General features: G+C 45.9%; 1 protein-coding gene across 1 annotated transcript in view; it reads left to right on the forward strand.

The window, feature by feature from the left end:
• The first annotated feature begins 6,573 nt into the window (after positions 1 to 6,573).
• The window catches only part of B4GALNT3 (beta-1,4-N-acetyl-galactosaminyltransferase 3), a 79,159-nt gene continuing 61,634 nt past the window's right edge, over positions 6,574 to 24,098 (forward strand). The window contains exon 1 of the mRNA XM_035127004.3: positions 6,574 to 7,238. Coding sequence (XP_034982895.2) covers positions 7,091 to 7,238 — 148 coding nt within the window. The 5' untranslated portion in view covers positions 6,574 to 7,090. The remainder of the gene's footprint in view (positions 7,239 to 24,098) is intronic.

Genomic DNA, 24,098 nt, shown 5'->3' on the forward strand with positions numbered 1-24,098 from the left:
GCTGATCCATATCACTGGGCTTTGGACCTCTCGAGAGCTCATCCTTCACCTCCTCATGCAACCCCAAGTAGAACGCCGCTTGCATTGGGGGGGACCCCAGTTCCCACCCCAATCTGTGCACCAGCATGGTGAATTTCGCCCAATACGCGCGAACTGTCATATTTCCTTGGCGTAAATTATGAAGTTCCTCCTTAGTCTGGTCCATATGACTATCGGACGAATACATCGTTTTCAAACCTTCTAGAAATAGTTTGACATTCTTCATGCAAGGATTCCTTGTTGCAATTAACGGTCTTAGCCACTCCCTGGCTGCCCCGGTAAGGTGCTCCACAATAAACGCTACTCTGTGCTCATCATCAGGGAACTCATCGTGGTGCAGCTCAAGAGCATACACAATCTCAGTCTCAAAGCCTTGAAATTCCTTCGGGTCTCCATTGAACTTGCTAACTAGGGTCCCAGCTCTCCTTCCTGGCAGCACTTGGACTTGGGGTGCCCCTCCCGCCTTGTTTTTCTCTGCATCCAGCTTGTTTTGGAGGTCTACCGCCACCGCCCTTAATTGCTGCTCTTTTTCCTGAAGCTCTCTCACCTGTTCCGCAAGTTGTAGCCGGTCGTCCTGGACCTTCTTAGTCTCCTCTTTAGCTGCCTTCAATTCTCCCTGCGCCTGCAGCGACAGCTGCTGCAGTTCTAGCTGGGCTTGCTCCGCGATCTGCCGCCACTTCTCCGCCTCTGACACGCTCATCCCGGCAACTCCAAAGTAGCCCAAAAATGATTAGGAGGTTGCTGTCACGGTGGCCGGAGTGGACTACTTCAGAGTAACGACGCCACGCAGCTCTGCATTTTATTCTTTTATTGGTGCTGCGTATTTACAGTGCTCAAGTCATTGCTATTTACACGGAGTGATGTGGTCAGTCGGTTTCAGAACCTCCTAATGGCTTTTGGCGCGTCTTTCTCCAACACAAAAGCTTTGGCAGACCCATCCTCTTGCCCCTCCTCTTCCTGCGTAATTCTGGAGTTGGGGGGATGGGTCTTCCCCCCTTGCTTGCCCCTTCCTGTCCCACCTGGGACCCTGGCTCCTCTACCTTGCCTGAGCCTCGGACACGACTTCCTGCTTCCCCACTGGAATCGGAACTCTCCCTGCTTTCCCCTTTGCTCGGGGACGGGCTTGAACTCAGGAGGGGAGGGACTTCGCGATATCCCCTGTCCCTCACAGGTGGGGTATTATTATTGTTTTTATTATTATTCTCAGGCCACTCTTCTGAGTCTTTTATGATACTCTGCTTCAGGGTTAAAATAAGTCAGCCCCAGAGCAAGGGGCAAAAGTTTTTGAGTATCGCCATTCTCACTATCACTTCTGAAGTTTATAGATTCACACACACATAATGTTTAGTACAGTATTACTTTATTTCTGTGTTTTTTAGTTGTGCTAACGACTAAGCAACAACAATGTTATAATAATGGTCTGTTGACTGCAAATAACGATTCGTGTTTTTTTGTTGTAACATTAAAAAGCGCTAGGGGGCGCAGTCCCTCTTGTATTAAGCAGAGCAAAGGAACTGCTCTCCTTTTCTGCTTATTCTATTATCGAACATAACGTGTATGCACAGTGTGATTTCATTTGTAACTATTTTTAAACGTTTGCGTCTCTTTAGCTTCCTTGCAAGGCTTTCTCTAAGTCTTCCTGGAGCTTTTGAGAAACAGATTTAATTCCTTTTGCCTTCCTACTCCAGCAGAACGCGGGTTGGGGAGGAAGTCGTGCTGCGCTTCCTGATCTGGGAAGACTGTTCATCTAGACAGCATCTCTTGTTGCTCGCTATCTGCGAGAGAGAACAATCCAGGAAACCATAATGCCCTGCTGGCCAATGTCCCATTTGTTTAAACTGCTGGATGGTTTTCTTATTGGGCCACAATGAAAGGAACTTCCTATCAGCCCCCAAATCAGCACAACATTCGCTGCTATTGTTTGCCTGTGTGCTTTAGAGAACCCAGATGCATCTCCCGAGGTTGCAAGAGCACACTTGGGTACACAAACCAATCCCACTGCCTGCTTTAACACATCAAAGCTACTAGCTATGGATAGTGGGTAGGGAAGAATTGCAATGCATTCTCTATTACTTTATGCCAAGAAGATGGTACAAAATCACTGCCACAGTAATTTCTCTACACCCACATTCAGCTTCTGGGCTTATCTTCATGCCATGAAGTTGGAGTATCTTCAAATAGTACTTTTCCCTACTCTCTGCTCCCTATGGGGAAAGGGTGAGTGAACGTCTTCCAGAAGGAGCCCAGTACGACTTTTCTTTTTTTTAAAAAAAAAAAAAATTATTAACAAAATTAAACGGCTTCCATAAGTTCTAGTTACAGGTAGGTAGTCGTGTTGGTCTGCCGTAGTTGAAACAAAATAAATTAAAAAATTCTTTCCAGTAGCACCAAGTTTGTCATTGGTATGAGCTTTTGTGTGCATGCGTATCTGAAGAAGTGTGCATGCACACGAAAGCTCATACCAATGACAAACTTAGTTGGTCTCTCAGGTGCTACTGGAAGGAATTTTATTTATTTATCTTCGATAAGGTTAAATGTAAAGGACCCCTGAACAATTTAAGTCCAGTCAAAGGCAACTATGGGGTTGCAGCACTCATCTCGTTTTCAGGCCAAGGGAGATGGCGTTTGTCTGCAGACAGCTTTCCGGGTCATGTGGCCAGCATGACTAAACCGCTTCTGGCACAATGGAACACCGTGATGGAAGCCAGAGCACACAGAAACACCATTTATCTTCCTGCTGCAACACTACCTATTTATCTACTTGCACTAGTGTGCTTTCAAACTGTAGGTTGACAGAAGCTGGGGACAGAGCGCCGTGAGCTCACCCCATTGCGCAGATTTGAACTGCTGACCTTCTGATCAGCAAACCCAGGAGGCTCAGTGGTTTAGACCACAACACTACTTCCATAAAGCTGAGGCTGAAGGGGTTGTGCAGTACATAAAAAAGCCCTGCTGGATCAGACCAAAGTTCCATCTATTCCAGCATCCTGTTCTTACAGTGGGCAACCAGACGACTATGAGAAGCCTTCAACCAGGACCCAAGTGCAAGAGCAATTTCCCCCGCTTGCAGTTCCCAGCAACAGGTATTCAGAGGCAACTTGCCTCTGATGCCAACCATAGATGTTTTGATACAGAAGAAGGGGAAGCAGTGGGCAAGGACGTTTATCCCTCTGGATAAGGAGCAACGTGGGACCGCAGGACCTTCCTCCAATGGCTGCACTGAGATCGCATCACTCATGGCAGGCTGTTTCCTCACTAGCACAGCCACAACAGAGAGCCAGTATGGAGTAGTGGTTAGAATGTCAGACTAAGACCTGGGAGACCAGGGTTCAAATCCCCACTTAGCCATAAAGCTTACTGGGTGATGATGGGCCAGTCACCGTCTCTCAGCCTAAGCAAGACAGTTTTTGTGAGGATATGGCCTTGTATACCATCTTGAGCAACTTGGATTAATAAATAAACCCGGAACAGATGTAAAGTGGGATAATCGGCCGTTCAAGGAATAAAGCAGAATAGATATCTAAATGAACTAAATAAATATAGCCCCACGCTATTCACTTCCTTAGGTGTGGGCATGTACCACTTTGCTCCTGTGAGTTTAGCATCTCAGTTCAAAACACAACCTGCTTTTAGAATACTTGAAGCAAATGGCAAATGCAGTTCCTCATTTTGATAGCTGCCACTCTCCTGTTCTTTGACACCAGCTTTTATTAATGTTTCACTATGCCTGTTCCTAAAGCAGGGCTTTGCAGCCTTTGATTTTCTGTCCCACAATCAAGTTTTATTTCATGATATTCACAAAGCCAGGGAAAAAGCACCTCCTGTTCACCAAGAGGCTGCTGTAGAGGGCAATGCATTCATATCTGCTGCCTCTGTGGATCCTACCACCCAAGGCAGTTGCCTCACCCCTGCCTGAGTACAAAGTCCCTACATTCAAAGTCACCACATAAGGAGCACATGAGACAGTATGCCATGTCCTGGGAGGGAAGAAGTGAGCCTGAGACTGGCCCATGCTCAGTTTATATCCTGCTACTGCTGTGTGATCTGGGGTGTCAGATCACTAGCGGGGGGGGGGGGGTCAGAGCTGTGTGTGCAAGGCTTAACTTACAGCTTGTTGTTAAGTAACATGTCCAAGATGAATGGGTTTATGAGCCAGCATGTCCCCTCCTGCCCGTTCCAACCCCCACCACTCCCCTAGAATGCCCACTTGGGGAAACTTACACTGGCATAAGATTCTCTGCCAGAGCAGGGATGGGGCTCTGGCTCAGCTGGGATGGGGTAGTTACACTGGTATATCCCAGCTAAGCCAGGATTTCCCCACCTGAGCCAAAGTTCCACCAAATCCTAAGCCATTCAGCCTAATGGTTCTGAGCTCAAGATTGCAGCCATAATCTCTGATCTTAGAAATACTTCACCAATATGCTGCAGCATTTGTTTTAATTTGCCTCAATTTATTTGCCTTGCTAATTTATACATATTGGGGGGGGTGTTATATAAACAATTAACTATATAACTGGGCTAATGACCACTACACTGTGGATGTGCCCATTGTTTGAGTATTTTCAAACAAGCAACTCTGTGTCTGCTGTAATGAGAACAGCCAAACCTCTATTCCAGGGGTCAGCAACCTTTTTCAGCCATGGGCCGGTCCACCGTCCCTCAGACCATGTGGTGGGCCGGACTATATTTTTGGGGGGGGGGGGAATGAACGAATTCCTATGCCCTACAAATAACCCAGAGATGCATTATAAATAAAAGCACACATTCTACTCATGTTAAAACACCAGGCAGGCCCCACAAATAACCCAGAGATGCATTTTTAATAAAAGGACACATTCTACTCATGTAAAAACACGCTGATTCCCGGACCATCTGTGGGCCAGATTGAGAAGGCGATTGGGCCGCATCCGGCCCACGGGCCTGAGGTTGCCTACCCCTGCTCTATTCCCACAAACAGACTTGTGTGCTTTAAAGCTTGGGAGAGCAAGTGCCTTGAAACTACAGTGGTACCTCAGTTTAAGTACACAATTGGTTCCGGAAGTCTGTACTTAACCTGAAGCGAACTTTCCCATTGAAAGTAATGGAAAGTGGATTAATCCGTTCCAGATGGGTCCGCAGAGTACTCAACCTGAAGCATACTTAACCCAAAGTATGAGTGTAATTGGTTCTGGAAGTCCGTACTTAACCTGAAGCATACTTAACCTGAAGTGAACTTTCCAATTGAAAGTAATGGAAAGTGGATTAATCCGTTCCAGATGGGTCCGCGGAGTACTTAAACTGAAAGTACTCAAACCGAAGCGTACTTAAACTGAGGTATGACTGTATACAGGTGGGCAGCATCCATGCCATAGCTTTCAAGTTCTCCCTTTTTTTTAAGGGAAATTCCCTTATGCTGAATAGGCTTCCTCGCGAGAAAAGGGAAAACTTGACAACTATGATCCATGTCAACAAGCCAAGCTTATTGAAGACAATCAAATAATTGCATTTTAGTTGTATGACCTGGCTGCACCATGTCATCTCATTGACAGGACCCACAGCATTTACATAGGAGATGTCACCAAATCCACCACCAAATCACATTGAATCCATGGACTGAGCCATGAACATCATGAAGCCAGTGCCACCAGGAGCAGCTCTGTGGACCTGAGGTACGGATCCTCTGGATTTTTACTAGGGAGAGCCACAAAATCTCTGATCACATCAGTAGCCACATCAGACTGCTCCACAAAAGCTGCAGATCCGGTGATACACTGCACCACATGGCACAGAGACATGAATCCAGAGCACAGATCCCTGTGAACCTGTTTATGTTTTATGTTTCTTCCCCCCTCCAAATGAAACCCATAAAACCAAGGATTTGACTGAGGCTTTGTGGGGATCCCTTATGAAAATCTAGAGGATCTTCAAGGAAGCCTTTCCTGGATCCGAAGGATAGAATCTGCGCTTTCTATGACTCAGGTCATGGACACAAATGGGATGGGATGGGATGGCTGCTGTTTTGGGATGGTCACACATTAAAAAAACCATGAGGATCCATGGGTCAACTTATTTTTGTATCATACACCAAAAGCCATAAGATCCTTGATTTTTACAGCTCAGCCTGTGGAGACTGTTGTGACCTGTGATTTGGTGGGGATAGTATCCCCTGTTTTGTTTTGTTTTGTTTTAATCGTGTGTATTCAAGAAGTTGACTTTTAGACGACTAAATCCTACTTGGAGAATACCTACTGAAATCAGTGGTCGTGGCCAACTTTTAGGTCCATTGATGTCCATGAGTCTACTCCGAGTAGGACTTAGTTGGTTGGGTACAACCAGATCCGTGTTTGGGTTTGGTTCGATTTACTGCTTTCAAGGTATGGCGCGTCCTCACCCTGAGACTGGCGCGAAGGAGTCTCGTTCGTTCCCCTCAGCCGGTGGGTTGGGTCGGCTGGGGCGGACAGGTGCAGGAAGGGAAAGAAGAGCCTCTGTAACCGGAGGAGGAGACGCGCGGGCTGCCCTCGGAGATCCCTCCTCCCTGGAGAGACAGCGGGGTGCGTTTGCGGGGAAAGAGAGAGTGTGAATGAAAAGGGAGAAGACTCAGTGCCTGGAAAGGAAGGCGGGAGAGGGAGCCCAGGAGAGGAGGGCGAAGAAAGGTGGGACGAGGGAACAGAGCAGAGGAGGTGGCTGTGGGGAGCGCGCGGAAGGGCCTGGACCGGCCACCCGAAGGAGAAGCGCGAAGGAAGGCGCTGAGGCAGAAGAAGGTTGGGCTCAGGGAAGGCGGCGCGTCACAGGGCGAAGAGGCTCCCGCGGCGGCGCCGGGGACCTTATCGCCCGAGCAGCTGAGGGAGCAGGACCAGCCCCATAGTAGTCCCCCCACACCGGCCCTAGCGAGGGAGGGGCGACGACCGCAGCAGAAGTTGAATTTGGGCATCCCCGCGGCCGTGTGAGGCGAGGCCACCCCGGCGACGACGCTGTTCCCGCCCGGCCGGGGGGAGGCGGCGAAAAGAGAAGCGGCGGCGGCGGCGGCAGCAGCAGCAGCATGGTCTCCCCCGGCGGCTTCGCCTGAGGCGGGATGAGGAGCCGCCCGTGGCAGCTGGGCAAGGTGCTGAGGAGGAGGTTCCGCCTCGTGCTGGTCTTCGGGGTGCTGGCCGTGGCGCTGTGCGCAGCCTACCTGGAGCTGGTGGTCTTGGCAGACGGCGGGGGACACCCCTTGAACCGCAGTGAGTGGCCGTCGCGGGTTCGGAAGGGGGGTGGGGTGTCGCAGGGCCGGGCTTAGGATCCCTCGCGAAGACTTCAGCTGAGTTTGAAGATATTAGAAAACAGGCGGGCGTAATCGAGGCGAGAGTGTCCCTGAGCGTGTGCAGAGAGCGTTATCCCGCTCCTCGGGGCCAGGGATTCCACTGGGGATTAGGGCGAAGGGAACGCGGCTTCCCAAGCAGATTCGGACTCAGGTGCCCCCCTTTTATAGAACAGAACCACAGTGTCTGGTCTGATGGGGCGCGGAAGGGGACAAGTGAGTGTTGGGGAGCAAGGCAGACCGCGCAGCTTTTGCCGACCTCACAATGCTGCGCAGATACCCTGCGCGTGCGAGAACTGCTGTTAATGAGTTAGTTAAGGATGGAGAAGTTTCCTGATCTAGAACCTAAAGGCCTAGAGACCCATAGGATGAGAGGGTCAGGAGGGAAGCACACCTCAGTTGTTATCCCAGGCAGAAATGGCTGGCCTGGCTACCTGGAGTGCTCATTCCAGAGATTGAGTCCTTCACATTCCCTGACTCAATGGAAAGGGAGCCCATCCTACTGCTCTTCTAGCCGGAGAGAAAAACCATAAGCAGGGACGCTCTTATGGGTGGGCACATGGCGCCTCTTCACCCTTCCGCTCCCTGGGCTTCTCCTCCACTTCTTTGGGCCTTGGAGAAAAGCCATGAGTGGGGTGGTGAAAGGCAACAAAAAAACAAACTTTTTGAGTTTCTGGTCCGTGGTCTGGGGGCAGGGGGTGCCAATACATCTCCTTGCCAAGGGCACAAGGGACGGGAGGACACCGATACAGGGAGCTGAGGTATGTCTCTGACTATAAGGAAAGGGGTAGGGGAAGGCCCGTGGTCAGTATTAGAGTATATGCTTTCATAGAATCATAGAGTTGGAAGGGATCCTGAGGATCATCTAGTCAAACCCTCCTCCTGCAATGCAGGAATATGCAGCTGTCCCCATACTGGGATCAAACCTGCAACCTTGGCATTATCAGTGCCACACACTAACCAACTGAGCTATCCATGCTCAGGCTTTGCCTGTAGAAGGTCCCAGGTTCATTCCTCCAACGTCTCCAGACAGGGCTGGGACTGTCATCTGCCTGCAACCTTGGAGAGCTGCTGTCAGGCAGTGTGGACAGTACTGAGCTTGATGGACCACTGGTTTGACTCAGTCTAAGAGTTAGGGTTAAGCTCTGGATGTCTTTGGCAAGCCACTATCTCTTGACCTCTGCCCTCAGTATCTGTAATGTAAAGGTAAAGGGAACCCTGACTGTTAGGTCCAGTCACGGACGACTCTGGGGTTGCGGTGCTCTTCTCGTTTTATTGGCCGAGGGAGCCGGCATACAGCTTCCGGGTCATGTGGCCAGCATGACTAAGCCGCTTCTGGCGAACCAGAGCAGTGCATGGAAACGCCGTTTACCTTCCCACCGGAGCGGTACCTATTCATCTACTTGCACTGCGTGCTTTCAAACTGCTAGGTTGGCAGGAGCAGGGACCAAGCAACAGGAGCTTGCCCCGTCACAGGGATTCGAAATGTAGCCTTTTTCAGCCCTCTTCCGTAGCCCTTCCTTCCTTCAGAACCACCGACCTTCCGATCGGCAAGACCTAGGCTCCGTGGTTTAACCCACAGCGCCACCCGCGTCCCTTCAGTATCTGTAATAGTGTGTTAATAGTACAGACCTGTCCTATAGAGTTCTTTTAAGGATTGAGGCAAAGGCTGTACAGTATCCACATTACTGGCTAAAATGCAGCTAAGTTGTTCCTTTCCTCAGTTTTGACCCAGCTTTTTATCTTTCTAAGAAATGACAGCATCGATAGCAGGATAGATATGGATTGTGGCTAATGTGTGCACACTACTTCCCAAACCAGCAGTGGATGCAGAGTAAATGGGAGTGTGTGTACACAGCCAATGTATGTAAAATATTGTGAGCACTTATGAAAAATAAGTGCTCAGTAAGTAGTAAATACTGGTGTTATTATATGTGCTGGAACATTGCATTTAGTCTCCGGACTAACCCATTTGGACAGGACTTGCAAAATTAAGGCTGAAAACCCTATGCCCACTTATCTGGGAGTAACCCCCTTTGAATTCAGCAGGACTCCTGAGTAGAACATGTGTACCGTAGGATTGTGCTGTAAATTTAAAGATACCCTTGGGGTTAAAATGCACCTTTGGTGAATCTTTCTCCAAAGAAGCTGCCTAGAAATCATGGCCAGAGAGCATGCAATTAAAGACGCATTGAAGACACAGAGGACTGTTGGAGTTGTCTTCTTGGGAGCCAAATGTGCCTTTGGCTAAGGCTAAGCCTTCCTCCAGAAAGGGGTTGTAATTAAAACCTGCCAACTGAAGACAAGAGATGAATCCTTTCTCATCAGGCAGTGTGAAATTAGTAGGTCCGGAAGAGGCACGTGTTGACAGTTTAGCCATAGGATATAAGAGAGCATGCAGGGATAGTGATTACGATCTCAAACATCCCACCACTCAGGACAACTAGAAGGATTTACTTACAGCTGGAATTGAAACGGGAGCATCCTATCTCCAAAGTAGGGGGAACTAGATGGTAATTTGCACCTCTCTCTTTTTCTTACTTGTGCATCCAGAAATGTGGGTGTACTCAAATCCGACAGAATATACAGTACAGTAGTTGATTGATTCATGTTTGGTTATTTCATTTCTATGCCGCTTAATATATTAACAGTATGAGAGTTGCACAGAAAACCAAAGCAGCAGCAGAGAGCTTAGAGACAAAGTATTGCAAAAATACAGTTAAATAGAAAAATGTTACATTAATACAAAGTTACGTGTGTGTGTGTGTGTGTGTGTGTGTGTGTGTGTGTGTGTGTGTGCTGTATTTAAAAAGTTGCTTCATCCTTTCACACAGCCACCCTTTTTCATACATTGGAACCATTTTAAAAGTAGCAAAGCTACTATCCTAAAACACTAGGGAGTAAGCCCATTGGACACAGTAGGACATTTCTGGGCAACTAATTATGTGTAGGATTGTTCTGCGCAGCTGAACTCGGACTAGTTTCTTTTCTCCATTGAAACAAGGTTGTCTGAAGGCCGTAAAGAGGGCACCATAAATTTGATAGATTCTGCTGCCTTCGGTGCACTTCAGACTATCTTCCAAAACCAGCTTGCTAGAAATCTGGTTATAATGTAAATTCATCATGCTTTAGACTTAGTCAGATGTCCTGAGGTGGATCCTAATGACAGTTTTCCTGGGTTTTTCCAATCTTCATCGTGCAGAGGAAGAAAATAATGGTGGTGGCTTAATCGAAGCTTGTCCATACTGTTATTAAATGTGGGCCTTCCTGTACTGCCATTACCGTATTTTTCTGTCTATAAGATGCCCCCATGTATAAGATGCCCCCTATTTTGGGGGACTCCAATTTAAGAAAATGGGGGGAGATACTATCCATGTATAAGACAAACCCAGATTTTGAACATTATTTTAGAATTTAAAAAACCATAGTCTTATACATGGAAAAGTACGGTAATTCTCTGTTGGATGTTCTCCTCCAAATCACTGCATTCTCACACTTTCCCTTCCTTCAGTCTGGATTTTCTCAAACCAGGGATACTCTGGAAAGGAGAGGGTGAGACCATCTGGATTGAGGGAGGGGGAATGTGGGAAGGCAGTGATTCGGAAAAGAACATTATATGGACAGTGGAGAATTAATGGAGGTATAGGAAGCTTATTGTCCACATTAAACAGCAATATGGATGAGAGCTCAGTGATCCTGAGTTGAAACGTCAGATATTGAATTGGTTTAATGAATGGTTCACAATGTATTTATATCATAGGCCACCTCCACATTGCAAAAGTGGGTTGACTGAATGTGGATTAACATGTGGATTGATCACAATATGTTTCATAAACCAGTAATTCAAATCATGAACCATGTACCTTTCATTCGGTGTTGCTTGATAAAGTCCTCTTACAATGGGGGGGAACTGGTGGATGCAATTAACCCCTTTGCATCTGATAAAGCAGACTGTAGTCTACAAAAGCTTAAACTGGTAATAAATTTGCAAAAAGGTGCTCCCAGCTACCCTTTTGGCAATTGTAAAATGTTTATGTTTTTTGCACAGCTGTCAGCTTGTCCATCAGTTAAAACAAAAGCCAGTGTGGTGTAATGGTTAAGAGCGGTGGAGTCGTAATCTGGTGAACCGGGTTTGCGTCTCCGCTCCTCCACATGCAGCTGCTGGGTGACCTTGGGCTAGTCACACTTCTTTGAAGTCTCTCAGCTTCACTCATCTCAGAGTGTTTGTTGTGGGGGAGGAAGGGAAAGGAGAATGTTAGCCACTTTGAGACTCCTTAGGGTAGTGTTAAAGCTGGATATAAAATTCAAAATCCAAATCCATGAGTTTGTATTATTGGTTGTGGCATAAGAAGAGTGTGTGCTGTATTTATTTACATATTCACATTACGTGGCAGCAGATAACCTTGTTGCATTTACATCAAAGGTTGGCAGCGAACCGTAGCTCAGTAGCAAGTGAGAAATGTATTTCTAATGATCAAATCCAAAAAAGAAGGTGAAGGAGATTCAGGTTCTCCAAACTGCACTGCATCCAGACTTCATCCAGACTGTGTGTGTGTGTATGCAATAACGAAGAGTGATTGTGTCTTGGTGAGAATGGGAATGAGGATTACTATTTCAAGCTCTATTAGGGTTATATAAGGGCAAACCATGATGGCTTAAAGAAAATTACAACCAAAATATATTTTGGGAAATGTACACTTTTAAGTTGTAATATGTTGTCCTCTAGGTACCTGACAAAAACTAGAGGAAAATTAACTTCTGTGTTTAGTTTATGATTGAGAGGGGTTGTTTTTTTTTGTGGCTTGTGGAGGTAGACTTTGAGACTGCCAGTGCTACCCTACTACCAATAAAAAAAAATCTATTTTGAGTTGTAGTAATGAAAAATAAATATATTTTTTTTCATTTTGCCTTCGTAACTCAGTAAAATTTCCACCTTCTACAGGTAGAGGCATGCTCTATGTTTGCTTTCTGTTAAAAAGAGCTGGTCTCAGGCTGAAGGAGACAGAGGATGTTAGGAATGGAGTTCTTCCAGAGTTTTATTCATTCTCCTTTATTTTTGTTAAATCTTTCTTCACAGTCTCCCTAGTGACAACACATAATTGGGTACCAGCCAGCATTTATAGCATTGCCTTTGCTGATGCAATAGCCTCCGTCTGCGTTTGTTGTTCTGCATCCCAAAGGTAGATTTTTCTCCAGTAATTTTCCAGAGCTGGAAGTCAGTCTATAGATCATTATTTCCATCTCTGTTTGCAACAGAACACTCACTGTTTAACTTTCTCTGGAACGTACTTATGGCACATGGGATGCGTGGGATCCCAGCAGGCTCCCCCCCCCCCCAAAAAAAACCTTGGTGCTAGCATTCACAGCGTTAGTCTGGATTTATTAATCTGGATTATTTCTACTATGGCATTCCTACTTCCACTCACACGAACACCAAAAGACTGAAATAGTTGCTTCTAATGGCTTTTGTAAGTGTTCTGCAGCATCTGCAATGGGGTCAACTCAGTACTGCTTCACATTTAACATTATGGAATAAGGGGAAGGATCCCATTATGAATTGATAAACTGTTTCATAGGTCAATGAATATCAAAACCAAAATTCCATTCTTCCACCTGGCTAAGAAATGTGCCAGACCTCTAGCAAACACAGAGGGCCCAAGGGAGAGGTGAAGTCGTGACTCATATGCACAAGACCAGTATCCAGCCAGTATCTTCTTATTGTAATAATAATAATAATAATTTTAAAACTGGGTTTGCCACTAGGAAATACTGGCAGGGGAGCAGGCATCTGTTTCCCAGTGAGAAAAGATGAGTCTCTGTGCCAGGTTTGAGGAACATGAGGACTGCCAACAGACCGGGTGCAAGAGGGTATGTAAAGCCTGCTGAATCAATTGCGATCGAAAAGCTGGGATTTTGAAAAAGAGCTGTATTTATCTGACACGTTCCTTATTTGATTTTTCAGTGTAAGATTGCTATCTCAAATATCTTTCTCCAGATCAATCTACATGTGAGAACTTGTCTTAATGAGTCATGTAGCTACACCTTCCTCCTATGCTTGGTCCTGGATGACTCAGCACTTCTGCTTGAGAAGGTTGGACTGTTTGCATATGGAAAAGTTCAAACTCTTAATGCAAGTGTAAGAAGCCTGAAAGAATTGCTAACTCCACCCATTAAACACACCAGATACTGCCGCCTGAGGAGTATTTTGAGGAACCTGAAATGGATTTGGTCAAAAACAAGAAGCTCTTCTCATATGTTATATTACAGTTATATTTGCATTTAAAAAACAGACCTGCACTGAGCAAAAATGTATGTCTCCCTGACAAATCTGAGGAATTTCTTCTGTACAACTGTCAGTGCTCAGAATGATTTGCAATAATCACTTGGCTTATACTCAATCCTGTCAAACAGGTAATATTATTTGCATATTTCAGGGATACAGATGGAGTGGGCAACCTGGCATTCAAACCCAGGCAGCAGTCACTAGATCCTCCGACTCATCCAAATAGTGCCTACTTTGGGCCTAATTCAGGGGTCAGCAACCTTTTTCAGCCGTGGGCCGGTCCACCGTCCCTCAGGCCATGTGGTGGGCCGAACTATATTTTCCTGGGGTGTGTGTGTGTGTGAGAACGTATTCCTATGCCCCACAAATAACCCAGAGATGTATTTTAAATAAAAGGACACATTCTACTCATGTAAAAACACTAGGCAGGCCCCACAAATAACCCAGATATGCATTTTAAATAAAAGGACAAATTATACTCATGTAAAAACAGGCTAATTCCTAGACCGTCCATGGGCCGGATTGAGAAGGCCTAATTTAAAAATGCCAAACATCTCTGTACAACTTTTGGCTTAATGATTGGAGACTTGGGGCCACTCCAAATTTCTTCATGGAAGCTGAAGAACTATTGTGAAATCTGCAATTAGATTGTCACATGTGATGGTTTTGAGTTTAGGTACCTCAATACACGTTGATGAGCAGGAAAAATACAGCCCATCAGTTTTTCTGCAACCCCCCCCCAAATAAAATATGTAGGTGCATATGCTTTTGTCACACATGACAACCAATAGATATTGCCTGTTGTTGCCTATGCAGAAGTGCTTTCCATGTAGCTACTGTGTAGGGACATAATGGGACACACCATGGTTGCAAAGGTTCTAGCTTCAATGTGCTCTCCCTGCTTGAACATAAAGTCTCCCATACTGTCTAAGATTTATTTTAATCACTATTTACATCAGCACCAGTGTGAACATGGTGAAAGCAATCTAGGATTGTCTTCGTAGCCATCAAAACCAAGTATCAATGTGGGTTTACAAACCATGGTTAGGGGCAAGCCCTGATTAGCTTTAACCATGATTGTAATAGAGGGGAAGGGAAACATTTAGATGTGAGAGGGATATGGAAAGCCACATGCAAAATCCATGCCTTTGTGTGCTTTAGGTTCCTTCTGTGCAGATTAACATCCTAGGAAACAATCAGAGGGTTGTGCGCCCATCCAAAGAGCCTCAGGGGTAAACTGTGTTGTCAGCAAAATGACAGAAAAGAAAAGGGCCCCTGTCCGAACCTGCCCTCTTCCATCTTTCCACATCTTGTTTCCCTGCATTTTTTTTGTAGAAGGTATTTGCTAAATTTCTCTCTGGCCTCTGACACTCTGTGAGTATTGCCAAACTTAAGCATAGTGGCAGCTCACCTACAATACAGTCACACCCAGTATGCAAGTCAGTCTGTGGACTCTGTTATGAAGAAAACAAGAGACCATCAGGAAGAGTGCTAATGACTCTTCTAAAGAACCCGGGGGGGGGGGCTTTCTCACCCTTGAAGCAGAGCTTAATCACTGCTAACACTAAATGTTTTTATGAACTTAATTGCTAGCGCTTCCAATACCCTAAGGTAAAATAGTTTACAGGTTTCACAAAGGCAAAGATAGCATTTTCCTTTCCTTTCTAGGTCTATGTCTTCATCTGTATCATCTCATATCCCCAGAGGATATTGTTATGAGTTTGGGGGGAGGCAGACCCCCCCCCCAATAATTTCTACAGTAAGTGGTTAGAATTTCAGCACACACATAAATTGTGGCCAGTTCTTCACGCACTTCCCACAGTCCTTTCTGTTGCAAAGAGACATTTCACTGCTACAGTTTAAAGGTAAATACAGTTTAAGGCAGTGGTTGTTAAACTTTTTTTTCTCCTGGACCACACTTTCAGAATAACATTTTGCTTGTGCCATACCAAATTTTTTATTGGTAAGAAACACATTGGAAAACAAAAGAGAAACAACAACTAGCAGTGCTTGATTTATAATGTAGAACACAAATACTTTATAATATGATCTTGGGACACCCAGAAACTATAAAACAATGCAGCTACATAAGAACGTGAATAAGCTCAGTTGGTTAGAACATGGTGCTGATAAGGCCAAGGTTGCAGGTGTGATCCCCATATGGGAAAGCTGCATGTTGAACTAGACGATCCGCAGGGTCCCTCCCAACTTTACAATTCTATTATTTCTATGATTCCCAAAATATAGTTATAAATGAGTTAAGCCCTGCTCCCCGTCCCCCCTCCCACTTCCGCTTGATGGGCCTGTGGCAGCTATTTTGCATTTTCATTGCTTACATGCAGTGGCCCTGAGCAATCTCTCTTTTATTTTAGTGTCCCTGTTTTGGAAAGGGTCCCCTTCCAAACACACAAAATCGTGGTGTGTGTCCCCCCCCCATTTCAAGAAAATCCAACGCAGACTAAAATACTTGGCTTTTCGCATCAGGGGGCGGGGCGCCTTAAATGTGCTTCATTGAGTTGCACCCAGCAAATGTGCACAGAGCTGCACCCAGCAGCCTTGTAGTACAGGTTGAATTACAATACCGGTAGAACCCTCCCAGTAGCTACTAAAAGTGAACAAAGTGGAAGTACAGTAGTTCATTCAAACAGCCTGCTGTGGTAGCTGAGAGTGCAAAAAATAAATAAATCCCACTTGTGTAATATTTTTCAGGTCATATTATTTCCATCCACTTAGAGGCAGTTTTAGGGTAGTACAACCGGTGCAATTGCACTGGGCACCGCCTTGCAAAGGGTGCCAAAAAGTGCTGTACAATGGACCACAAAATCCCCCTCCCCAATTTTCATGCGATGCACAGGGTGCTGCTGGAATTTGAGAACCCAAAGCCTGCCACTGCTCCACTTGTGGCCCTTTAACAAAGTGTAAACCCCATGACTCAGGGGAATTTGATGAATTAGTGCTTGCATGATGCTGCAGAGGTGACCGGGAACATCTCTGGAGAGCGATGATGTCTGTCAGGTTCACATTTATTTCCACAAGCAAGTTCAGGCAGGAGGGTGGCATAGATTGGGTTGGTTTTACTTACACTGCTGCTTTCACTCTAAGACAGAAGGCATTTGCAGGGCAAGGGTTCTCTGGGCATGTGAATGGTATTTATCATGGCTTTGTTTTCCCACACTCTTAAATAAACAGCAAAAGTGCTTGCAGAGTTTATTTTGATGATTTACACAAGGTCTACCAGGAAAGATCAGAAGGCGGGTGTGTGTGTCAGAATTAATGGGATGAGCCTTTTTAAAATTTTATTTGGCAAGCATTATGAATCAATGGCTCCAGGCAAAACTTGTCCTTGCTTTGTTCTCTCTGGAAAATGAGAACAACAACTTATGAAGACTTACTTATTTTTTATTTTATTTTATTCCGTTTACCGGTATATCCCACCTTTCCTCCAAGGAGTTTGAGGTGGCTTCTATAGTTCTCCTCTTCCCCATTTTATCCTCATGCCAACACCCTGTGAAATAAGTTAGGCTGAGGAGTGAGTGACTGGCTCTCTTTATCCAGGCATTTAACTCAGCATTGTAGAGTGGTGGCTAAACATAGCCATGTTCAACTTGGTTTGAAGTAAAGCCCCTTCCAATAAACCAGGCACTCCCATACTTGGCCCTCCAGCTATTTTGGGACCACAACTCCTATCATCCCTACCGTAGCTAACAGGACCAGAGGTCAGGGATGATGGGAACCGTAGTCCCAAATCAGCTGGAGGGCAGAGTTTGGGGATGCCTGCAATATACCTTGAACACATGATGTTGTGCCCACTGTGTGCGCAGCCCATAAACCCCCTCATACCCTCCAACATGGAACAACTCCAGGCACGCCTGGAAGAAGCGGACCATTTGGATCCCTTCCAGTCAGGATTCAGGCCTCATCATGGGACTGAAACTGCCTTGGTCGCACTGGTCGATGATCTCCGGCGGGCTAGGGACAAAGGTAAGAGCTGTTTCCTTGTTCTGCTGGATCTCTCAGCGGCTTTTGACACCATCGACCATAACATCCTTCTGGACTGTCTAGAGGGCTTGGGAGCTGGGGGCACTGTCATGCAGTGGTTCCGCTCCTTCCTCCTGGGCCGTGTTCAGAAAGTGGTGGTGGGGGATGAGTGTTCAGACCCCTGGGCTCTCACTTGTGGGGTGCCTCAGGGTTCTGTCCTCTCCCCCATGCTTTTTAATATCTATATGCAGCCGCTGGGAGAGATCATCAGGGGGTTTGGGCTGGGTGTCCATCAGTATGCTGATGATACCCAGCTCTACCTCTCTTTTAAATCAGAACCAGTGAAGGCGGTGAAGGTCCTGTGTGAGTGCTTGGAGGTGGTTGGAGGATGGATGGCGGCTAACAGATTGAGATTGAATCCTGACAAGACAGAAGTACTGTTTGTGGGGGACAGGAGGCGGGTGGGTGTGGAGGACTCTCTGGTCCTGAATGGGGTAACTGTGCCCCTGAAAGACCAGGTGCGCAGCCTGGGAGTCATTTTAGACTCACAGCTGTCCATGGAGGCACAGGTCAACTCCGTGTCCAGGGCAGCTGTTTATCAGCTCCATCTGGTACGCAGGCTGAGTCCCTACCTGCCCACTGACTGTCTCTCCAGAGTGGTGCATGCTCTAGTTATCTCTCGCTTGGACTACTGCAATGCGCTCTACGTGGGGCTACCTTTGAAGGTGACCCGGAAACTACAACTAATCCAGAATGCGGCAGCTAGACTGGTGACTGGGAGCGGCCGCCGAGATCACATAACACCGGTCCTAAAAGACCTACATTGGCTCCCAGTACGTTTCCGAGCACAATTCAAAGTGTTGGTGTTGACCTTTAAAGCCCTAAATGGCCTCGGTCCGGTATACCTGAAGGAGCGTCTCCACCCCCATCGTTCTGCCCGGACACTGAGGTCCAGCTCCGAGGGCCTTCTGGCGGTTCCCTCATTACGAGAAGCCAAGTTACAGGGAACCAGGCAGAGGGCCTTCTCGGTAGTGGCACCCACCCTGTGGAATGCCCTCCCACTAGAGGTCAAAGAGAACAATTACCAGACCTTTAGAAGGCATCTCAAGGCAGCCCTGTTTAGGGAAGCTTTTAATGTTTGATGGATTTTTGTATTTTAGAATTTCTGTTTTTTTGGAAGCCGCCCAGAGTGGCTGGGGGAACCCGGCCAGATGGGCGGGGTATAAATAATAAATTATTATTATTATTATTATTATAACATTTTTCTGATGAAAATAGGGACGTCCTATGGAAAAGCGGGATCAAATCAGAAACTGGGGCAGCTTCCACCTAAACATTAGGAAGAACTTCCTGACAATAAGAGCTGTTCGGCAGTGGAATTTGCTACCAAGGAGTGTGGTGGAGTCTCCTTCTTTGGAGGTCTTTAAGCAGAGGCTTGACAGGCACATGTCAAGAATGCTTTGATGGTGTTTCCTGCTTGGCAGGGGGTTGGACTGGATGGCCCTTGCGGTCTCTTCCAACTCTATGATTCTATGATTCACCCAGCCAGATGGGTGGGGTATAAATAAATTGTTGTTGTTGTTGTTGTTGTTGTTGTTTTCTGTAAATCTAGGACTGTCCCTGGCAAATAGGGACACTTGGAGGGTCTGATGCCTGAAACCCTCCTCGCACATTATTTCAAATTGTGGGTAGATCATCTGGACCCCTCTTGTCTTTCTGCCTTATGCTGAGGTCTTGGTCTACACATAAGAATGGCGTTTTTATGGTAAGTAGTAAGCAGAGAACCGATATGACATGAGGCCGCCACATTGCTGAAACTAAGCAGGGCCAGGGCTGATCAGTGCCTGCAGGGGTGACTGCTCATCAACACTTTCTTAGGTAGCATGGCATGTAATAAGATAAAGAGTAAATGAATGTTCGTTTGTTTTTACTATAAATATACTATAATAGCATCGCCTTTGGACTTCCATACCCAGCCCTGTGCTTTTTAACTGTAGACAAGAAGAGCCATGGTTGAAATCACTGACAGGAAGTGCCTTGAAGTCTTTGTCTAGTGGGCTTTATTCCAGATTTCACGCAGGCCAGCTTGAAGGCTTGGATCCTGCCAATGGAATACTGTCTGCTTTGGCACTCCCTTGGGACTCTGTTTCCTATCCAGATGCAACACTGTGTCTGGGGGAATGGAACAGAGTAGTTCCGGACAGCCAGCTCCCATGTACGACAACATATTGGAAGCTCTGCAAAATTCCACAAAGTGGCCTTGTTCCAGATTTTCTACCACAGCAGAGCTCCAATGGATCAGCCCTTAAATAATAGTCAAAGCAGGTGTGAATACGAATGAAACATGAAGAGACAGAGGTTAAAATTTATTAATGTCTATGGGGTGAAGTATCAGGTTGTGTGTGACAGAGCATTAAAAACAGTACTGTACGAGTAATTTTCTTCAAAAACATTGAGACCTTACATACGTTTGAAAGATTGCTTACAGAAATGTAAGTTGGAGGCAGGAAAATGGCACCGCCATCTTCATCTTCCAAACATGCGAAAGGATCTTCACATGATCTGCTTTTCGAGTTTTTATTTATTATTATTGATTGTCACAGTCCCAGGGTCCCAGACCCCTCAGCGGTCATCCAGCCATCTTTGCTTTTTTTCAGGCACAGGCTGGCCTTCCTTCTTGATCTTACCAGAAGAGAGAAGACCTGCTCTTCAAAGGGAGGGAGGGGGTGAAAGAAATGATCCCACCTAAGGTAGCACTCAGCAGTTACAATAACCTAATTTCCTGCCTTCCTAGGAGCCTTACAAGCAATCGCCCACAGTCTGGATCTTAGCAGCCCCTGTCCAGCCCCACATTTCCTCAGGTGCAGCCTGGCCTGGCTGGTTGGGCTCCTGCAATGAAGCATTGACCTGCTTCTTTTCCACACTGGTGATTAGGCAGACAGCTGTATCTTCTGTTTCGGTTTCTTTTTAGGACAAATAAGGAGCTACAGCAGAACTGGATTAGTATGACTGTTGATAGCTTTTGAACTGAGTACAGTGATACCTCGGTTTATGAACACAATTGGTTCCGGAAGTCTGTTCATAAACTGAAGCGTTCATAAACTGAAGCGAACTTTCCCATTGAAAGTAATGGAAAGTGGATTAATCCGTTCCAGACGGGTCCGCGGAGTACTCAACCTGAAGCGTACTTAACCCGAAGCATGGGTGTAATTGATTCCGGAAGTCTGTTCATAAACTGAAGCGAACTTTCCCATTGAAAGTAATGGAAAGTGAATTAATCCATTCCAGATGGGTCCACGGCGTTCGTAAACTGAAAATTCGTAAACCAAGGTGTTCATAAACCGAGGTTCCACTGTATGTGTCTTTTTTTTTTTTTGACACATACTCAGTGTGGGGGCACCTTTATTACAGGGGATGGAAATAGGAATTGGATAGGCCAGTTCAGAGAAAAAAGATACGACAGTAAAGATATTCCGGTCCTCTCCTTCTCCCTTTCCTTGGTAATCCTGCCAACTGGCCCATATAGATCTTTGTTTTGGATGTTTTTGATGATGTTGTTGTTAGAAGCTGCCTTGAGTTTTGGGGAGGCAGTATATAGATAATTGATATAAATATCCGCATCCCATAATTACATGTAGTGCAGGCCAATCAGATATGACAACTTCTTGATGGAGTTGGATTGCCTGGGACTTTACCCCCTGGGACTGCTAAGTCATCTTTCTGCAGGGCTGAATGAAGCCCATGTCACATACTACTTTTTAAAGTACAGTGGTACCTCTACTTACGAATTTAATGCGTTCCGAACGCACATTTGTAAGTTGAAAAAAATTGTAAGTCGAATCCCATAGGAATGCATTGGGAGAAAAAATTCGTAAGTCGAAGCAACCCTATCTAAAAATTCGTAAGTAGAAAAAATCCTATCTAAACCGCATCCAAGATGGCGGACGGAGCTCCATTCGTAAGTAGAAACATTCGTAAGTAGAGTTATTCGTAAGTAGAGGTACCACTGTACAGTCGCACCTTGGTTGTCAAATGCCATGGAACTCGGACGTTTTGGCTCCCGAACTCCACAAACCTGGAAGTGATTGTTCCGCTTTGGGAATGTTTTTTGGGAACCCAAACATTTGACAGGGCTTCTGCAGCTTCTGATTGGCTGCAGCAGCTTCCTGCAGCCAATCAGAAGCCACACTTTGGTTTTCGAACGTTTTGGAAGTCAAATGGACTTCCGAAACGGATTCTGTTCGACTTCCAAGGTACAACTATATTTAGGGGGAGGGGGTTATTGGTTTGTTTTGCTTTTGCTTTATTATGCATTTGGTGTTTTCATTTTGTATTTTTATGTTGTTCTCTTTTTTTATATTCAGTTCTCTTCGGATGAACAGCAGTAGACAAATTTCATGAATAAAGTTTATAAACTTAATATTTGAGTATACTGACTGTGGAACTTGAATCAGAATATTTGTGCAGTGCAAAAAGTGTGACAAATAGAACATATATAGATAATAAACATGTCAAGGAGTTAAAGCTTCTTGTTGAAAGTACAGTATACTCAGTGCAAACCCAGGTTTGTTGCTGTGCAATGCTTAAAATGGCCCTGAGACCTGCTTCAGGCACAGAGAATGCAAGCTTGTTTCCTTACTTTGTGGTTGTGGAAGTAGGTTTATATTTAGCTGGGCAGTCTGTGGGCCTTGCGGGCGGCTCGAAGAAAGAAATAATCTCTCCCAATCATTACCTCACATTGCCTAGCTTTCCAGAGCATTTAAGCTGCCTGGGTGGAAAACTGGGTGATAAATTTAGATGAGATATTTCTTGCCAAAAGCCATGTATCTGACCCGGCCCGGCCTAGTAAGACAGAAAGGGAGAACGACATAAGATCTCCTCTCGGAAAGGAGCTCAAAGTTCTCCAAGCCTTCCATGTTCCAAACATTTATGATGGAAAAAGAGAGTGCCTTTCTCAAGGACATTGAGAATCCCATAGGAAAGCCCTGGGAACAGATTACTGCAGTGGTAACCTTGTGTTTATAGTGGAATGGCCAAGCTATATCTGTCTTGCATAGCATGGAGTAAATACCTTCTCCATTGAGCTCCCTAAGTATGCCAGCAGGCAGCTGATATACTTATGTGTGGAATGCTATAGGGCTTTCCTGAAAGAAACCTGACACAGATATAAAGGCCTGCAGAGGCTGTCCAGAACTTCAAAATATTTGGCAGAGGGAAAATAAAATGTAAGGAATCCCAGAGAGCAAAGTACCTGGATTCCCTCCTTTCTCACACACAGTAGCCTTGTTTGCACATCACTTTAAACCATAATTGAAAGCCTGGAACAAACCTTAGTTATAGCTCATGTTGTTGTTGTTGTTTAGTTGTACAGTGGTACCTCGGTTTATGAACACATTTGGTTCCGGAAGTCTGTTCATAAACTGAAGCGTTCATAAACTGAAGCGAACTTTCCCATTGAAAGTAATGGAAAGTGGATTAATCTGTTCCAGGCGGTCCGCGGGGTACTTAAACTGAAGCGTTCATAAACTGAAGCGAACTTTCCCATTGAAAGTAATGGAAAGTGGATTAATCCGTTCCAGACGGGTCCGCGGAGTACTTAAACTGAAGCGTTCATAAACTGAAGCATGGGTGTAATTGGTTCCGGAAGTCTGTTCATAAACTTAAGCGTTCAGAAACTGAAGCGAACTTTCCCATTGAAAGTAATGGAAAATGAATTAATCCGTTCCAGATGGGTCCGCGGTGTTCATAAACCGAAAATTCATAAACCGAGGTGTTCATAAACCGAGGTTCCACTGTATAGTCATGTCCGACTCTTCGTGACCCCATGGACCAGAACCGGGCACTCCTGTCTTCCACTGCCTCCCGCAGTTTGATCAGACTCATGTTCGTAGCTTCAAGAACACTGTCCAACCATCTCATCCTCTGTTGTCCCCTTCTCCTTGTGCCCTCAATCTTTCCCAACACAAGGGTCTTTTCCATGGAGTCTTCTCTTCTCGTGAGGTGGCCAAAGTATTGGAGCCTCAGCTTCAGGATCTGTCCTTCCAGTGAGCATACCTCATAGTTTGGAGCAAAACAAGACACGAGCCTGGGAAATGCTAAGGCAAACCATGGTTTATCTCCCAGTAGTATGGCAGCATGGGAGGTGGGGAGGAGCAAGGGGGCCACGATTTCCTCCCTGTACACCAGCACAGTGTATGTTCACCTTTAAACCATATTTAAGCAAAACTATGGTTTAAAGTACATGGGACGCGGATGGCGCTGTGCTCTAAACTACAGAGCCTAGGGCTTGCTGATCAGAAGGTCGGTTCGAATCCCCACAACAGAGTGAGCTCCCGTTGCTTGGTCCCAGCTCCTGCCCACCTAGCAGTTCAAAAGCACGTCAAAGTGTAAGTAGATAACCAGATACCGCTCTGGCGGGAAGGTAAACGGCATTTCTGTGTGCTGCTCTGGTTCGCCAGAAGCAGCTTAGTCATGCTGGCCACATGACCCGGAAGCTGTATGCTGGCTCCCTCGGCCAGTAAA

Source organism: Zootoca vivipara, chromosome 9 (assembly GCF_965207765.1).
Source record: "Zootoca vivipara chromosome 9, rZooViv2.hap1.1, whole genome shotgun sequence".
NCBI lineage: Eukaryota > Metazoa > Chordata > Lepidosauria > Squamata > Lacertidae > Zootoca > Zootoca vivipara.